The following is a 13,008-nucleotide window of genomic DNA, read 5'->3' on the forward strand; positions in this document are numbered from 1 at the left end:
TGATATTTCAAAAGAAAACACACACATAAATATATATATATATATATATCAAAACTTCCCATATAAATATTAACATATATATTAAAACTTCCCGGTGTGTGCAATAACTTAAGGTATAAAATGAGCTCGGCCAGGACTATGAGTAACTTCCCAAAGGCACTAAGATAGGTTAGGCCTGACCTAAGGAGCCCGTGAAAGGGCTTAGGCCTGGCTTAAGTTTCGGCCTAGCCCATACCTGACCTAGCCTAAATAAATTAAGCCAAATAGTTAATAAGGACAAGAAGATAAAATTCTTAAATTTTAGTGGGGGCTAAGTATGTATTACTATACTAAATTTTTTATTTATGTATATATTTTTAAAAAGACAAAATAGTTGAGTGGGGCTTGAGCCCCCACTCAATTAAAGCTTGCTCCGGGCCTGGGTGGGAGATCTTTGCATGAGAATTCATAAAGAAAAATGCAATTGGGATTAGCTTGCGAATGAATGAATGAATTGGGGTTGTATTGCTGAATGAATTTGCGAACGAATTTAGGGTCTAAATCAGAGAGTGCCAAAGGTTGCAGAGGAGCTGCATTGGATTGCGGACCACTGATCGGGAAGTCAAGTGAATATTTCCAGTAATAAATCGTTTGAAGAAGTGGCGTTGAGGAATTTGGAGGCCCCTGAAGAAGATGAGGATACATCTGTTTCAGCATCATTTTCTCTCCTCTTCTCTTCCTTGTGCACAAAACTAACAGCAATCTTTGATCGCAAAATCAGCCATCGCCAAGCGAAGGGGGTGGCTGGCTGGTTAGGGTTTAAAGTGGTTCGATAAGAAAGTTTAACATGGTTCGATAATGTGCCTAAATTCACAGACTAAAAAAAAATTGAGAATATTCAAGTGGTACGGAGGTTTATATTGCTTGCTGATAATTCAAAAGATTAGTGAGTTGCTTTAACAAGTAGCTACATAAGTTTGATTTAATATGTTACGTATGTTTTCATGATTTGTGGGCAAATTATGAACTCGGCCGGGGCTTAATCCTTCCACCTAATTTTCATATTTCAAAATAAATGTAGGAATGATATTCTCTAAAATTAAAATACACTCCCACAAATATATCGAATTTAATTTATATATGCTAGACATAAAGATCTTTACCAAGATTTCGTAATCCAACTTGTATATGGCTCAATTCTTTTCAATAATATTGAAGCAGTCAAATGTGTGCTAATTAAGGATATAAGCTTCAAGCAATATAAAACTCCTTTAATTACTAAGAAGGCAAAGATTTCAGTTCACATATCTGCAGCTTAATTTGGCCCATATTATCATTAATGGTTCCAAAAAAATATAACATTAGACGACAAATGAATTTAGGTACAAGAATCTTTTTAGTGAACTTAATTAAGATCTTCTTAAGATCCTTGAATGAAAATATAAAAACAAAATGATCAGTAGTTAACAACTATGTAACTAAAATTCTTCTATTTCTTAATTGCTGAGAGTCAATATTGTTCCGCGACCATGCATGCAGTATCCAATTACCTCCAATAGTTGATGATTATTAAAAATAAATGAAGATTAACCTTCCATTAATGCTTCAACTAAAGTATTTGATCAATTAAAGGCGTTGATCAAAATGTCGACGATAAACACGATGAATACGAATTAATTATAGGCTATATGTTGGATTGATAGGTGCTGTCTTTGGCAGTTCCTAGTCAATTTTGTGAATCATATTCATTACTAAGAAAAAAGGCTAAGTGAGCATGTGTTCTTCCTATTGTCTTGGAGCGAAGATATTCCTCAAATTGAGTCCAATGTCCATTCCATTGTAGGCGAGGGGTGCATACATCCTTAGATCATCAGAGCTTAAGAGCTATAAGAATCCAAACCAAAAAACAAGCAATTATGGATCCACTAAACGTACAATTTTTAAAATAAAAATGCGTAGGAACAATATGTTATTATAAGATCTAGATATTGTAACCTTGAAATTTTTAATTACCTTGATTTGAAGCTGCAAGAACTTCACGTACTGGACAGCTTCCTCAAGCATTGTGCTAATGTCAACCTGCCATATGCCAAAGAGCCTATTTAGTTAATCTTCAAAGTTATTGAGGTGATCAGCATTTTCATTTTTATATTATACACATGATTTCTACTCCAACCTTTGTTCCATTGGGGACAAGGTTCTGCAGTATTTTCAGCCTCTCATTGATTTTCTCTCTTCTCTTCTGCAAGGTACAAATAAATAAAGCATGGCTTAATCAATTTGTAATTAAGCTGCAGCATATTTTTTACACAATTTGAGGACGTAAGTAATTAGTACTGCATGCTTACCCTTGCATAGACGCTCTGGGGATCGGTTGCTGACCCTCTCGTCGCCCTTTTTTTTCCGTTCAGGTTCAGAGCTGGAGACCCTTTAGGACTTGAACTCCAAGCTACTCCTCCGAGCTCTTCATGAGAAGCATTTGGGTATTCTCCAGCGGAGTAGAAGCTGTTGGGGCTAATTGGCGCTTTAGCATTGCCATCTTTTTCATTGTAGTCACTCATAGCAAGCTTTTGAGCAGCATTCTTCCTTGACTTTACATTCCTCTTGTTCTTTGGATCCTACAATAATGATGAATATTCAGTTAAATGGAATCATGTCAATGAGAATATCCCTAATGAGAATGCAAAAATTTGCAAGAAATCATAACTAAACTCTCATTGAAAATTCTACTTACTTGACCATATTCTGCTGGAATAATAGGAGTACTTCTCGATCTTTTCATGTAACTATTCCTGAACCGGCTTCCATTTTCCACGGTCAATTCTTCGTGTAACATCGCGTTATGGGACACCGCAGGTTGGTTATTTCCACCATAATTTCCATTACTGACAAAGTCTTGGTTCAGGCATTGATGACGGTGACCTCCTTCGACGCTGAGAAACTGGTCGTTGTTTCTCATGACAACGTCACCCTCACAAGGAGCTAGAGGAGAGCTATTAAGCTTTTCACCAAGGTAGTGTATGAGTTGTAAGAATTGGCGAATATACCCGAAGACAAATGTGGAGCAGAACCTTCATAATAAGTGAAATTGGGAAGTGGGCATTCTAAACTTGAAGCACCAATTATAATGTGGTGTTATAACTGCTGAATTGGCATATATACAGCTAAAGAGAGGGATAAGTTCAAGCAATGTTGGGAGAAAGATGAAAATGACTTAGCTCTATAATTATTTATTCATTTTTATAATTAGTATTTGTCACTAATTTTTTGGCTAATAACAACTGTGGACTGAATATGGAAGGCAGTAGGTTTTCCCAAAAAGAAAAAAGAAAAGAAAAAAAAGTGTCAAGAAGATTATAATTTTTAATGAAGTTAAAATTGAGCAATGAAAAGAATCCCCATCTTTTAAGAGCAAATTGGAACTACTTGGCTTGAATACGGTATTTAGCTTTGACGATTATAAATGCTCTATTTTAGAGATCAAAGGCCATAAAAACTTGAATATAATAATCATCATATAAACAGTAGATTGGTCACCCTAAAAAATCTCTGAAAAGGATCATGTTTGTCTTTAACTTGGAATCTATCAAGAACTTACATTCAATTGTCTTCTTGTTTCAAAGAATATTGCAAAAAGAAGTGAGAGAGAATTAGAGCAGACTTTTTACAAAATGTCTTGATTAATATTTGACTTATTTCAGTTTATAATTGGTTTCCAGATGCAAATTTATTGTCATTGACCCAGGTGGGAATTTTTAACCTGATTTATTATTGCCGGAATACTTGCCTTTCTTTTGATCAGGGTATGTTGGTTTTGTTCCAACAAAAACAAGGGTGTGTTAATATATGTTGATTTTGTTCACAGCTAATCCCATTGACTAAAAAGTACTGATCAATTTGGACCAATTCCCAAATTCCCCGTTTTAGGATTAATTTTTCACTGTTTTGTTTTTTTGTTTTTTGCTAGAAAATTCATTTCTAAGCTTGATCATGCTATAATATTCCTCTAACTTGCCTCAGATTTATCACCAAAAAGAGGGGCCTTTATTAAGTGTAACTATTTAGTATGCTAAATTATGCTATATATCCTCCATATATTCTATAAAAAAAAAAAAAAAAAAAAACATATATGCTCCACAAAAGTCCAACTTTTATGTATACCAATTTTTTGTGTAAGAAAAAATAACATGAAAAATGAATGTTTATAATTATCTAATTTGGAAATACCCTTTAAAAACTAGGGAATGCCATTAACTTATTTTAATTATATATAGGATAGGATTGGTTTCTCAATAATTAATAAGGATTTTTTTTTTTTTTTTTTTGAAAATGGAAACTAGAGTTTGCATTGCATGAAGATCTACATGGTCTTGCAAAAAGGATTCGTTATATAAGGTTGGTCCATCTTGCTAGAGATGTTCCAAATGATATTTTGACAAAATTAGGAAATGCACCCCCTTAATTTACTTTTTTAGTTTAGTGTCATTTCTTAGAACTCCACCCTATTTAGATTGATAATAATGACAGAAAATGAAGACAAAAACGTAGTTTTTTTTTTATTTTTGAAAAAGGAAAGCATAAAATAAAGTATAAAACTTTATGTCCATCTAATAAGGGGTCATTTCTCTATATCACCCTTTTATTTTTGCGGACTAGATCTTATACCCAACAATTGTCTCTTCTTCTTGAAGAAATGAGACTGTTTTTCCTATTAAATAAAAATGACAATACACTTTTTCCTTTGGCATAATACAATTCACTTGTTGTGTCGCATGTTTGTATGAATTGATATTATCGGAATAACCAGCTAAAAAATCTTAAATAAGGAACCAAATTTCTAATCGATGTACGAGGTTACTATAGCCAATTTTATAATTAGGAAACCAATACATGCCAAGATATAAACGTTGAAGAACCTAAAAAAAAAGTACAAAGTGTTGAAGATTGAGGATACCCCTCCTTGAGAAGGAATCCTGCATGTAAACCCCAATTTCTTTTTCCATGTTTTTTCCTAGTTTTTTCCCTTGTTTTTGTTTTTTGCTTTTTGTCTTGGTTTTTGTTTTTGTCTAATTTGTTTTTCGTTTTGCAAACCCAGTTTGCTAACACACTGACTAATTAAGTTTAATTAAGTGACTTTAGCCACACAAAAAAAAAAAGTTTAATTAAGAGACTAAAACCAAAAGAGTACCCTACCTAAGAAGCTTAATTAGAGTGAGCAAGTCCCACCTAAGATTCTGGCGCTCTTGGCGCTTCCCTCCCATTTTAGGCAATGAAGAAATTAAGTTATTTCCAAAAGGAATTTAAATTTGCACTATAAACAGAAAGAAGAAAAATATATTGTCGTTTTATAATCAGTGCATGCCAGCCCTTGTACGACTTCTTGCAGTAGAATATTATCTGCCCGACAAAAAAAACATATAGTACAATATTGAGGGACAAATATAATCGTTGCAACATATACTAGAAAATATTTTTCAAATACATTATACAATTTAATCCTTAGCCGGCCTAATTAGAAGAATTTTTAGAAAAAAAGATCAGATGCCAGTTGGTTTGCCACCCCTAGCTGTTATATATATTTACAAAGGCCAAGAAAGGACCCTGAGCCTGAGGTTTGTGTATAATATATATATATATATATATATATAATATACACTATGTTTATACAAAGCATGATGGTAAGTATAAAAATAGTACGGGACTCTGTTTAAACCGTCATATTTGTATAACATTCTGTGAATACTTTTTCCATTTTAGTAAGATTTTGGTGAGATTTAATGTTCATAAACATGAACACTAGGGATCTCGTAAAAAGTTCGCCATCTTGACTGTTGTACTTCATGAGAAGGAAATTAAACAATATCCATGAATATACATTGTAAAATATACAGAGGAAAATGTATAGAGTAATCAGCTAAAAAAAACCCTCAAACTTCTTCATTAATATAGTTTTATAGTTTCAACACTATTTACCATACTTATTTTCCTAAAAAAAAAGAAAAAAAAAATTCTCACACAGTCTTCATCATCAACCTATGAGTTCGATTGATCAATTTGTGGCGTTGATCAGAATGACTACGAAGATGGCAAGAACAATTAAGCTTCCTAATATGGGTCAATGGATGGATAGATATGAAATAATCATCCATCTCATGTTCAAGGTATTGCTGCTCTCTCTGACTGTTCTAGTCAATTCTGTAAAAGCCGGTAATCTTAAGAGGGAAAATAACAGCTAATATTTGTACATATATATATATATATACATGTGTATATATATATATATATATATGTATGTATATGTCTTCTACAATTGCCTTGGAGCAGCGAGCCTCAAATGATCAAGTCCAATGTCCATTCCGTTGTAAGCTAGAGGTGCATACATCCATAGATCATCAGAGCTTAAAAGCTGTAAAAATTCAAAAACGAAAACAAGAATTAACTTGGGAAGTACTATTCACTTTTTTTTTTTTCCTTTTTTAAGAATATCTAAGAAGTATTTTAGTGCTTGACGTCAACACTATATTTAAAATTTTCTGAAAAAAATATTATTAATAAAAACAAACACACACACACACACCATGTATTATGGTGTGGTGTGAACAAGACATTGGGCTCAGGCTAGCTAATGGCTGGCCCATCATAGGCCCATCTTGTTCTCTCCACCTCGAAATTTGAGTGTAAATTAGGTGGGTGAATACTCATTTTTGAAGTCTAGTTATTCATTTAAAATTTTCTGAAAAAAATATTATTAATAAAAACAAACACACACACACACACCATGTATTATGGTGTGGTGTGAACAAGACATTGGGCTCAGGCTAGCTAATGGCTGGCCCATCATAGGCCCATCTTGTTCTCTCCACCTCGAAATTTGAGTGTAAATTAGGTGGGTGAATACTCATTTTTGAAGTCTAGTTATTCATCTGTACCACTTTTAAGCGTAAATAACGTATAAATTTTTTACAAGAGTAATATATTCGAATCTCGATTCCGTAAGAGTGGTATTCCTCCAATTCAATCTGGAAATTTGAATTCGGAAATGTTGTTTTACCTTGATTTGAAGCTGCAAGAACTTCACATACTGGACAGCTTCTTCAAGCATTGTGCTAATGTCAACCTGAAATGACAAAGAACAACCCAACATTAGTCTTGAACTTTCTAATTGGGTGACACCTTTGAGAAACACAGATTAATTGCTTCTACCAACCTTTGTTCCGTTGGGGACAAGGTTCTGTAATATTCTCAGCCTCTCATTGATTTTCTCTCTTCTCTTCTGCAATATTACAAGTACAAAATGCCTATTAAAATATTATACTCAAAACTTCTGCAAATAATTGAAAAGCTTTCAATTATCAATTTCTTACTCTTGCATAGATGCTCTGAGGATCAGTTGCAGAACCTCTTGTGGCTCTTTTTTTTCCATTCAGGTTTGGAGCCGCCGCTTCTTTCAGACTCGGGCTCGGGCTTGAAGCCATTCCAGCTCCAAGATCTTCATGAGAAGCATCTGAGTGTTCTCCTGAGCCTGCACTTGTATCTTCTTCGTTGTCACTTAGCCCAAGTTTTTTATTCTTCCTCGGCTTTACAACATTCCTCTTGTACTTCTTTGGATCCTAGAATAGTAATTAATGAGATTTTTTTTTTTTTTTTTGGTCAATATCCCTAATTTCAATGCAAGAAGTAGTATATAAGAAAAGAATAAATAGCATTGTTATTATTACTCACTTGATCATCTGGTGTACTACTCCTTGATCTTTTCTTGGAATTCCCAGAAACAAGATCACTTCCATCTTCCATGTTTAATTGATCCGGTACAGTGATCATCATTTGATCAGGTACTTCCCATTTGAGCTGTGGAACAACATGAGCTGCAGTAGTCTGGCTTCCACCAGATTCTTCCCCATTGCAGCTCACTTCTTGATGATTGATGTTCAGCCACTGATGATCATTTATGAGAAACAAGTTGGCGCCTCTATCCCCCCAAAACGCGACATTGCTTGCCACCGAATTAGTATCTGCAGGCTGATAATTCGCAATTTGTGAAGAACCAAATTTTGGAGCATGATCTTGATTATAAGTAGAGCCTGCAACGTCGTGAACTATTGTTGAGTCATTGCTAGGCCAAATGGTAAATGGGAGTGCTTCCAAGCTTGAAGCCCCCATAATTATGTTATAATTTGCTACAGCACAGTCCATATGAGCAGCCATCAACTGATCATGATCATGATCATAATCAACATGATCTTCTGAGTTGTAAATCTCATTTAGGGGGCTCCATTCTCCTGCTGAAAAACCACCCAAAAGGTCCATATTTCTCTTCTTTAATTAGGTAGAGGGAAAAAAATGATTAGTTAGTTATAATGACTCAAATTTGCTTTGATATGGTGCTTTGGGATAAATATGATGAAGAGTATTTATAGGTAGCAATAATGAAAAGTGTCTGAACACATCATTCATTGACTTCATCAGCAAAGAAAATAATTCCCTCTCCAAATAAAATTAATTTAGTTCCAATCATTAGTATAGGAATTAATTAATTAAGAAGTCACAATTCTTTAATCAATCACACGCGTGAGACAACTAAGCGAGGGACCAAGTTCAAGCAACGATGATTAAAGATGGATTAATTTAATATAAAATTCATTCCTCCTCTTTAAGCCTCCATAGTGATGTAAGCGTCAAATACATAACTACCATGAAAAGGACTTATCTAAATTTTGCAATTATACAATTGTTCATGCTATTATTGTTATTAATTTATTATTGTTGTCGTTATTATTTTAGGCAACAAAACAACTGTGACATTGGAAATACGATTAAGTGTGTAGCAAGTACTGCTGGTTGAGAGACGATAAAATAATAAAGTGGTTATAATGGTCAGAATATCCTCACCCTGAGAGAAAATGGGAACTGTCTTTGGCTTGATTATAATATGTATGTGCTAAAAGGAATGACAATTGACAAGTACAAAAAGGAACTTTAGAAAAAGAGGGATAAGAAAGGAATTAATTTGAATATATATAATGATCAACTATTCTATCCTTATACATGAACGTCTCCAACAAAAAAATAAAGGAGATTCTAGAATGATGAACTCCATTGTAAAAGTTAATAAACCATGTTTCTTATCTAGTTTTGATAAAAGGATATCTTTAATTACTACTTTTAATTTCTGTTATTGATAACGGTATCAATAAAAGAAACCTACGTCGATTTTGAATTGATGTGAAAAACATACGGCGTCAGTCATCAGACCGATGTAGAATCCAACAATGTCGTAAATCATGCTTTTCATATCGGTTGCCATTGACAATATAAAAAGCCATTTTTTTTTGCCACTTTCTAAGATAATTGTTGGGTGGCCAACATGAACAGTTACTATACCGGTCAAACCACTCATCGACGTGGAAAGTAACGACGGTACTTATTCCTTGTAGAGTACTATATGTTCGTTTGGTTCACGGCTGCAAAAAAAATAACAAAATTTCCCTTAACAGTTAACACCTGATTCCTTTTCTTTTTTTTTTTTTTCTTTTACCATTTTTAAGGGAGTTCAGTTCCGAACACTTGATCATGCTCTATATAAAATCTAAATCCTAGTCTCATGATCCATAAGTTGCATTAGCCAGAAATGGAATAGAGATTTATCAAAGAGAAAGAAAGTCCAATTAACAACATGATTCTCGCTTGGGATCTGATAAGTCTTCTCTGATAATTTAAATGTGAACCAATGTGTACCGACTTCAAATACTCCTAATTTTTAAATGTGAACCAATGTGTACCGACTTCAAATACTTTATATTTGATAAGTCTTCTCTGATAAGATATAAATCATAAAGATTTAGCTCATGATTCTCGCTTGGGATCTGCATTACACAACATGAGAAATAGCTATATAATTATTGCAAAAAAAAAAAAAAATGCTAACCCAGTTTGCTAACAATTTATAAAACTAATTAGCATATTATATTATATTTTTGTGTGTGTGTGATATATATATATATATGAAGTCCCACCTGAGATTCTGGCGCTCTTCGCGCTTCCCAGTTTCAGGCATATATACATGGACATAGAAAATAGAGCTCTTTCCAAAATCCAAAGGAAAAATCAAAGGAAATTTCTTTTGCAATATTATTGAAAGAAAGAAGTTGAAATATGTGTTTTGAGTTACTAATGTAGTTGGCAGCCCTTGCACGACTTATTGCGGTAGAATATTACAACTCAAACAATAAAAACTAGAAATGTATAGAGAGACGAATAAAATCTTTGCAACAGCACAATACATAATACATAATGGAAAACATTTCTGAATTTGATTTTCTTCTTTGCCGGCGGCCATAGCATTTTTTTAGAAGAAATTAGAGCTTCCAGTTAGTTTGCCAACCCCAATGCAAATTAATAATATCATGTGATAGCACAAAGTACATACAGGATAATTCTTTTTTATTGACGTTCTAAAGGGTGAGACGCGTAATTTCCTTTTTTTCTCTGAACGTAAATCATTTTAATTAATTACACGTGGTATTTTGAATATTGTATCAATACCAATCCTCATTACGAAGTAAGATCATAAGTGCAATTACAAATTTCTACCTTTAAGAAACAATGAATAACGTAGTTTGGGTGTTAAATTTTATCAAAATCACAACAAAAGAAAATACATGTAAAATTGATATATGAAAGTAAATATACAAATTTACTGGTATTACTGCTGCAAGTGAAGAGTTATGTAAAAGAAAAGTTAAGGATGGAGCCAAGGGCTTTGCTTGCTCCATTTATTTTTTTAAAATATATTATTTTTCTTTTTGTTTTTCTAATTTTGTATGGAATTTCTAAAGAGAAATCAAATAAATGGCTATTTTTTACCACTTTTTTTAATAAATAGCTGAACTTTTTATTTTTTAAATAAATGGCCGAATTGTTTTTATTTTTAAGAAAATGGTCGTTTTTTCCAATAGTCAATCAGAGATTGACCGACGATCATTCATTTATTGACTGATTCATTATTATAATTTACCAATTATCTAACCTTAATAAACATGTAATCTGCTGATTGAAATTGATTAATTACTAATTGATTTTAGTTAAGTATTAATTGATATTGATTAATAATGAAAAATTATAGAGTTAATCAGTGATAAACTTAAGTCAATCAGTGGTTTACCGCTAAGTCAATTAGTGATAGATAATCAATCATTTATTGACTACTAAGTTAATCAGTGATTGACTACTAAGTTAGTAAAAGAAATGGCTATTTTGTTAATTTTACAAAACTTCTTTATCTTTCTAAAAAGTCTTTAAAAAATGGTCATATATGTTGTTATCCCATTTCTAAATTCTTAATTCTATGCCGAATGTTAAAAAAAAAAGGTGGTTCTATTAACACACCCTTTTTTACTCTTCACACTCTCTTTAAATTAAAATTTTTTATAACAAAAAGACCCTTACATAAAAATAAAAATGACAAAAAAACAATAGACTTAATTACATAATTAAATTTTACTACAAAGAGGAAATTAATAATTGAAGTTTTTTTCCCTCCACAGACCACACGCTGTATTCCCAAATTATAAACTATGACTAATTTGAAATCTATAACAAAATCCTAATTTTCATCTTTTAATGACTATTCCAAAAAGTTTCATAAAGCTATGATAAATTTTGTTTACTATTTATTGTATTATGATTGTTCTTTTATTTTTTATTTTTCCTCTTTCGTGTTTATACTTATTTTCTAATCTTTTAGTTTTTTTAAGCTAACTATTTCACCTTTTTTTTTCGTTTTCCCCAAATTCAAAATTAGTGTTTTTCCCCTTGTTCTTTTCTTTGCTGCTTGTGCTCGTACTTTGTTTTTGTTTTTGTTTTTTTTTTGTTTTTTTTGCCATTTTATATAATTTATGTCAATGCATATAATACATGCTCGTGTTCATATGCTCTGCTATCGTTTGTTTCTTTACATTTTTATTTTACTATTTTTACTTGTGTTATTTTCTTTTTTTCTTTCCTGAATTGTTTATTTTGTTGCTCAAAAGAATTGTTTATTTTGAATTTTTCTTTATTTCTAGTTAATGAAATCCCTTATTGAACTAAAAAACTCCAAGCTCAAAGCTTCAACAAAAAAAAAATCGAGAGAACATATAAATGATAATATTAAAGTAACAAATTAAATTATCTAAGGTGTGTGTTAGACGGGGATATGAAGAGTAAAGAGGGTGTGTGAATAATACCACCCTTAATAATTTTATGAAAATAGCTAGGGGTAATTTTTGTATATAGGGATGTGTAAAAAATAAATTTAATTATATAAAAATTATGTGGGGTGTAGATAGAAGGAGGTGTTCAAAAAAAGGGTTGAATAAAACCACTCAAAAAAATTACACCTCAATTTTTACTTAATTATGCACGAGTATTGCAACTTTTTCTCGTCTATCCAATATTTCAAATTCAAAAAAAAAAAAAAAAAACCCCCATTAAAAAAAAATTGAGATACAAAACTACTTAAATTTAAAGTATAAATTTCAAGCCCTGACAAAGAAAATTCCGACAAGAAAGATCAATTATATTGCACTAGTACTAGCACTAGCACTTTCCCCCAAAAGCAGGAGTTTGCATGTTTTACATAGTATTTTAAAAGAGACGTCCTTAGATTTGTGTAATATAATTGACATATGGATGAGTCATTTTAGAAGTTTTTACCTCTAATGATAGATTACGTTTCTAAATTTTACATCTGATCAAATTTACATCAAAATTATATTACATATATATGTATTATGTATATACGCATATGTGAAGCTAACGATTTTTCATTCAAACCTAATAGTTCAAGAGACTTGAGTTAGGTTATTATTTCATGTGCTACTGTAGGAATCTCAATCATTTTATTGTTAAAGATAATTTCTCATAATATATAATTTTTATTGTTAAATGTCTCATAATATATAATTGTTTGTTGAAGAATGAAGATTAGGGGAATTATGAAATGGTTTTTCTCCACTCCAATTATATATATATATATATTTATTTATTTAT

The 13,008-nt window shown here is 31.9% G+C and overlaps 2 protein-coding genes across 2 annotated transcripts; both read right to left on the bottom strand.

Moving 5' to 3' along the window:
* Positions 1 to 1,764: 1,764 nt before the first annotated feature.
* On the bottom strand, positions 1,765 to 5,240 carry LOC21384528 (transcription factor bHLH84). Its single transcript, XM_010113225.1, has 6 exons — positions 5,173 to 5,240; positions 2,714 to 3,050; positions 2,328 to 2,597; positions 2,156 to 2,221; positions 1,993 to 2,058; positions 1,765 to 1,863 (listed from the first exon to the last, which is right to left on the bottom strand). The coding sequence occupies exons 1-6, from the start codon at positions 5,238 to 5,240 to the stop codon at positions 1,765 to 1,767; spliced, it is 906 nt and encodes a 301-aa protein (XP_010111527.1).
* Positions 5,241 to 6,283: 1,043 nt separating this feature from the next.
* On the bottom strand, positions 6,284 to 8,286 carry LOC21384529 (transcription factor bHLH84). The gene is made up of 5 exons (XM_010113226.1): positions 7,702 to 8,286; positions 7,344 to 7,589; positions 7,187 to 7,252; positions 7,031 to 7,096; positions 6,284 to 6,385 (listed from the first exon to the last, which is right to left on the bottom strand). Exons 1-5 carry the CDS (start codon positions 8,284 to 8,286, stop codon positions 6,284 to 6,286), a joined length of 1,065 nt encoding a protein of 354 aa, XP_010111528.1.
* Positions 8,287 to 13,008: the final 4,722 nt, after the last annotated feature.

This window comes from Morus notabilis, unplaced genomic scaffold, assembly GCF_000414095.1.
Source record: "Morus notabilis unplaced genomic scaffold, ASM41409v2 Scaffold5456, whole genome shotgun sequence".
Lineage (NCBI taxonomy): Eukaryota > Viridiplantae > Streptophyta > Magnoliopsida > Rosales > Moraceae > Morus > Morus notabilis.